The following is a 6242-nucleotide window of genomic DNA, read 5'->3' on the forward strand; positions in this document are numbered from 1 at the left end:
TGATGGGCTAAGATATCACCGTTCACCTAACCATCCAACCACATATTGATTCACACATGCCAACTAACCTAGCTGTTTGTATTCAGCTTCGCTGTAATCCCCCTGGTATTTTCTTTGACAGTTTTGTAATCCCCCTGTTTGAGTAACATAAAGCTCTTGCCAAGCCAAGAAAAAGAAAGAAGCTCTTGCCAAGCCAAGAAAAAGAAAGAAGCTCTTGCCGAACCAAGCCAGAAACGCAAGCGCCGTCCCCAACCAACCGCCCCCCACCCACAATTCCCGTCGAGCGAGGCGAAGCCGCCGCCGCCGCCGCCTCCTCCACCATCCGCAGCTGCCTCCGTGACCTGCTCCACCGCGCCGCCGCCAGCCTAGCTGCCGCCTTGACCCATATCCGCTCCGCATAGCCCCGCGATCTCCTCTGAACTCCTCTAGGTCTAGGGCATAGCCTCCTCCGGCGCCGCCTGCCCCTGTTCCGAATCAATGGGCCGTCATCGTCCTGTTCAGGATGCTTCACCACCACCTCCACCTCCACCACCTCCTCCTCGTCTGGCTCCCCTTCCAACGCATTGCCAGGTACAATCTCAGCCACCCCAACCGAGCCCCAGTGTGCCTAGCCAGAGAGATACACTTCCTTCTGATTCGGTTGAAACCGGAAAGAGCCCTCAGAGTTATCTTTATGATCCCTCTACTGAATCTCGAGTGACAGTGACACCACAACCAAGACTGGTGTAAGCAACCGTCGTCATCGAGTTCATAATTCGCGCTTTCTGACAAGGGTTTCTAGCAAAATAAACAGTTTATTAACTTCTGTTACTGTATGCTGTTTTTACCAGGGTTTCGAGCAGTGGTCGCTTTTCATTGGAGTCACAGTCGGATTTTAGCTCAAATAGGTGCTATATATTATAAGTTGCATCCAACAGCATTTAGTGAAACCAGTAGTCAGTAGACATAAAACAATTATCTATATTTTGCAATTTTCCACCATAATGTTCTGACCAGTTTTTGTTGACCTACCAAGATTCGAATTACTATCGCTGGAAGAGGACGGCGATGATTTACCGTCTGCTTCTGACTCATCTGGCAGGTATACTTATTATTACCATCTTTCTCAATATTGTGGATATTTAGTTTACTCAAATTACAGTGTGAATGTTATTTATCATTGTTTTCCTCTTCCGCATATCTTTCTTCACCCATTTTAGCCCTCAACCTTGTTGGCTCATTTTAGGCATGGTGGTGATAACAATGATGAACGAGATAGTGGTGAAGGTGCTGTTGTCGCTCGTCAACATAGGTAATTATTTGGTTCTAGTTTAGTGTGAGAAGTACTATGCAGTAATGATTGTTTGGAGCCCCTCACTTTGAGATCGTGGAATTCTGAATGTTTCAGTTAGATCAGGTCTTTTTCTACGAAGTGAGCACTGCAACTAAATCTTGGCATGTCAAATGAAAAATTATTCAATCACTTGGTTGTTATTTTAAACAGCACTGTCCAGCGATTTGCATTTCCTTAGATCTCTATTACTCACCGGTAGTGAAGGAGAAGTGGACTATTCACGTTCATACTTTTATGGACAATTCAGCGCAAAGAAATATTGTTTACTAGGACAGCGTTGATCACAAATTTCGCCCAGGCATGGTAATATATAGGCTGCAAGTTAACAAAGTATGTAACAAACAAGACACTAACTACCTACAAACTCAAAAACACTCCAATTATGCCCACAACCAGATGTTGATCAACAAATGTGGGCAATATGCTTGGATGAAGCTTGGGGCTCATAAGCAAGCACACTGTAAGCTCCCCACGAAAGAACTACAAAAGCAGAAAATGCAAGAGATTAAAAGATAGGATCAATAGATGAGATAAATAATCCAAGATAAACAACTTAAGTGGACTCTTTTTTAATCGGTATTTGATAGCTAATTAAATCGTTTACCTTTGACCTCTCATATTCATCAGCCACCTACTTATCAAACTTGCTTTGTCATCACCTGGTTCCATGTGTAACATACTCACTGAACACGTCTAAGCTTGTGGCAATATCTTGCATTCTCCGGCTTACTTTTGAGGTCAAAGAACTCCGGCTTACTTTTGAGGTCAAAAGAACTTATTTGTGTTCAAGAAGTGGCTGCCCCATACAACTTCACCTCCATTTGGTTGTCACACTCCTGGTCTGGCCTTGCCCCATCAAACACACATGCATTACGATGGCTCCAGTCGCGCCACATAGAGTATGACGAGCGGCCTCATTCTTATAACATTTCCCATCACTTGGTCAGCAACAGAGGCTAACCATGTCTTGAAATCATCATTTGCGGTCGACGTGATATTCTGCATGCAGTAAGGAGATCAGAGAAGGTTTCATCTTGCTGATCACAGAGAAGTCACCGTGCCTCACTAGCTGGTTAGCAATCCGACACGTTTGCCAGTTCAAAGAAATTTGTATGTGGGACTGCTATGTATAACGGAAAGGCTAAAAATCTGACGTCAGATTTTTACACATGGCAAATCAAACGTTTTTCATGGCAATATATGTTGGCGCGAGGATGGCAAATTTAGTTTGCAAGCACGGCAATTTCCTGGCAAAAAAAAAAAGAACCGGGGTGAATTTTCCATGCTCGTCAGCTAAACTTGCCATCCTCGGCAAACATAATTTTCCATGAAAAACGTTCGATCTGCCATGCCTAAAAATCTGATGTTCCCTAGATATCTCATATCTGGGTCCATGTGTAATGGGTGAAGTACTACCAAGTAGTCTTTCTGTAGTCGTCCTGCATCCCGATTGGAACGGGAGCGCTGCCGCTCGATCTGAAGCCAAACGTGCACAGAGGGTTTGACGAAAAAAATATCGAACCGTTTTTCTTCACTTACTGAGGACTGCGGGTTAAATTAGCCAAACACAGGGACTATTGTGTAGAAATGCCGCGACGGTGAGCGGACAGAAGCAATAGCCGCTTTATTTAACAAAAAAAGTAAAGATAAAGATTTGTCCATAATTCTCTTGTAAAAATATTTGTACTCGTTTATCAATAGGGTGCTTTTATGATTGATTATTCTCCTAAAATTGTTCGGAATCACTTGCAATCTGTTTCAGTTCTAATGATGGTAGTGACAATGATGTGGATATCGGAGATCCTTTTCTTACCGATAGATTTGGAAATTTGACAAGTTGGAGGTTGAGTGATTTGGAGGCAGCAGCAGATAATTATCTTGAAGATGAAGAAAGTGAAACAGAGGTAGAAGAAAAGAAATATTCCAAAAAGGAAATGCTAAAGCGTGATGCGGACCGTAAGAAACAGTACATGGAATATGCTTTACAGAAATATAACAATGACGAGGATCTTGCTGGGGTTTGTGCTCTTTCCTTATAAATTCGTAACTCTTTATTTCGAGCACATTTCCATGTTTTAATCTGAGAAATATTTTCAGGAGATGCGTTTTGTGTTTGATGAAAGTAAAGATGAAGTTTTCATTATTGAAGGAAACATGAACTTCTATGAACACTTCAACTTTACAGCTAAGCAGGCTGGTTCCACTGTTCTATTCTTTGCTGAAGTGATCCCAGACGAAGGAGAACTGTGTGATGTTCTTTGCTGCAAGCCTTTGGATTCTGATGACAATGGTATGCTTTCTTAATTGTACGTGACTACTAGTCATATAGTAGTGCCATATAACGGGTTGCATGAAATGTGCTGCTTTGCATTTACTAATATGTTAGGAACTGTTATTTGATGAACTGCTTTGCCTCTAGTTTGCATAGTCAATCTATTTATATGTACTTGCCGTGCTTGGATTGGATTTGTTAATCTTGGATATATAAAGCCATACAAAGTGACTCCTTAAGTAGTAGTATTACTGTAATTCGATTAATACGAATAGCTGAGCAAGTTTTTGTGTGTAAATTTACTACTGTTGTCTGATGTTTTGTCATGTGGGGATCAACATACAGCAGGTGTGGCGTAGATGGTTAGGTCTCCTAGATCTGCCACCTTACCAGTTGTTGTTTTCATATCTAGTCAGGATATGTGTCTGATTGGTACTCTACTTGATTTGTTCTTAGGCAAGAGCCTTACATAACACTGAATCCCTGTGCGTGTCAAAAAAATAGATACAGTTTTATTTGTATTCGAGTAGAGTCTTGCCTTAAGCCACCCTTCACATAAGGAGTCAATCACCATGTTTTGAATCTGTTATCTTCGGTTCTGTTTGCCGGTGATGACACTTCCGCTAGCGTCTAGTCGGTCCTCAAGCTCCTACTGGTGTGGGATAGGCTCTCAAATGACGGAGCCATAACACCATGGTATTGGAGAGCATTATGTCTTGGCTTTGTGTTACAATGATCCATGGACGTCGCATGGAGCTCTGGCAGAACAGTAGGGTACTGCCCGCCAGCATCAACAGCAGGTGCAGGAGCGCATCGGCTATTTGGTCACCTGGATGGCACACTTCGGAGTCCATTGCCAAATCTTCCAGTTCACCGCGCACCGGGCTTGAATAAGGCCGTTCCCCTGAATCCAGTTCACCTTTGCACTCTTCCAACATCTAGAGGCAAAAGGGCATTCAAAATACAAATGGTCACGTGTCTCAAGTATCCCCGAGCTGCAAAGAACACAATTAGAATTGGAGTCTAGGTGCCAATATGCCCTCTGATGATTATAAATATCTGGTGTGCAATCTGTCCATAATCAAAGCCAGGCAAAAACCTTATGCTTGGGCTAGCACTTGCTCTTCCAAATCTTGGGGAAAATCGGGTCTGCTTGAAGACCATCAAACAGAAATTTATATAGTAGAAGTTAGCTGCAGGACTTAGCAAAACTAACCCTGAGCCCCGTAGCCTTAGCGAAATCCTCCAAAGTATTCATGAGAATCTGCATCCGACCAGATGAACCATTCATGATAACCAAGGTATCGTCTGCATATTGAACTATAGGAAAATCATGGCTGGGGATGTCAAGAGGAGCAGAGAGATGGCCACTCCTAAAATGATTATGTATCATAGATTATTTTGTTTATACGTTGGAAGCATGTATTTCGTTTTCCAACTTCCTTTACCAGCTGGTGAAACGGGCTAAATCAGGATTCCAGTTCTACTTAACATTCTGGTAATAGTGGAGAACACAGAGTTATATCCTGTTATTCTTGTTAACATTCTGGTAATACCATGAATGAATACCATGCATATGTGAGTGTTCTTTTACTTTCAGGAAATAATAATATGCATTGGGAAGTCTAGGATTTTACAATTCGAAAACCTAAGCATCCACCATATATTATATGAAAAGTGCTATGTATTTAGCGAGATAAGCAAGAGCAATCAATATATTTTCTCTGGCTATTCTCATTTCAGCTCGCTGCCCAATTGTGTAGTCATGCCGTCTATCTTCACACAGTAGCTATGATGTTGTAGACCTAAGTTTTGTAGCATATTGCTAAGTCATAAACTTAATATATTATTAAGATTTATATGCTTCAAATCATTCTCTCTTACGTCATGATATTGAAAAATGAAGTCAATATTTTTGTTTTTGAAGGACATTGCTTTGGTTGTAAGAATCAAGGTTCTGTGGACTTGAGGCATCCAGCTGGCGGAAGTTTGTATGTTGGAGGTCATGTGGATTGCGAGTTCCCATTTATGTGGGATAGTATCAGTGAGTTACTGTAAATCAAGTGACGTCTTTTTTCCCTGCTGTTTTCTTGCTACAGTTTTTCTATATACTGCATATATTTGGTTGTATATGTAGGACATGTATAATACGTCTTATGCATTTGATTGTATGACACATTTTCAGGATGACTCTGACTGAGGGAAGATTTCCTAGATGGCCATAAAGAATGTCTGATGGGGTTGTTGGTCTTCAATTATTCTCACTTTAACGTCCACTAGTTTGCTGCCCGTGCGTTGCCACGGAAAAATAAAGCCCCTTTGACTCATATAGGATATGATTATTTTAGAAATATAGTAAAATTATAGGAAATAAGATGTCATGTATCTCAAATACTATATGAAAAGACATCATTTGGGAATGGCTAAGAGTCAATCGACAGGAATTTTGATTTGGGCTAGTCAATTTGGCCTCGATCAGTTACAAGCGTTAGATAAAAAACGAACGGCCCAAATTATGTCTTCTTCCTCCAAACGTTTTACAGATCACATCGCTGCAGCGTCCGTCTTCTTCTTCTTCCTCCCGCCGCCTACTACCACCAGCCAGGCCGCCTGCTGCCGCCGCCCATGGCTTGCGGC

General features: G+C 41.8%; 1 protein-coding gene across 2 annotated transcripts; it reads left to right on the forward strand.

Moving 5' to 3' along the window:
* Positions 1–203: 203 nt before the first annotated feature.
* LOC119274364 (pre-mRNA-splicing ATP-dependent RNA helicase prp28-like) lies at positions 204–6025 on the forward strand. Of its 2 annotated transcripts, none has more exons than XM_037555052.1 (8): positions 204–725; positions 831–887; positions 1016–1081; positions 1226–1291; positions 3096–3351; positions 3431–3623; positions 5533–5668; positions 5791–6025. In XM_037555052.1, exons 1-7 carry the CDS (start codon positions 478–480, stop codon positions 5661–5663), a joined length of 1017 nt encoding a protein of 338 aa, XP_037410949.1. In that variant the 5' UTR covers positions 204–477; the 3' UTR covers positions 5664–5668; positions 5791–6025. The 2 variants fall into 2 exon arrangements, with proteins under 2 accessions (XP_037410949.1, XP_037410956.1); XM_037555059.1 differs by having other exon boundaries at positions 5533–5649.
* Positions 6026–6242: the final 217 nt, after the last annotated feature.

Source organism: Triticum dicoccoides, chromosome 1A (assembly GCF_002162155.2).
Source record: "Triticum dicoccoides isolate Atlit2015 ecotype Zavitan chromosome 1A, WEW_v2.0, whole genome shotgun sequence".
NCBI classification, from domain to species: Eukaryota; Viridiplantae; Streptophyta; class Magnoliopsida; order Poales; family Poaceae; genus Triticum; species Triticum dicoccoides.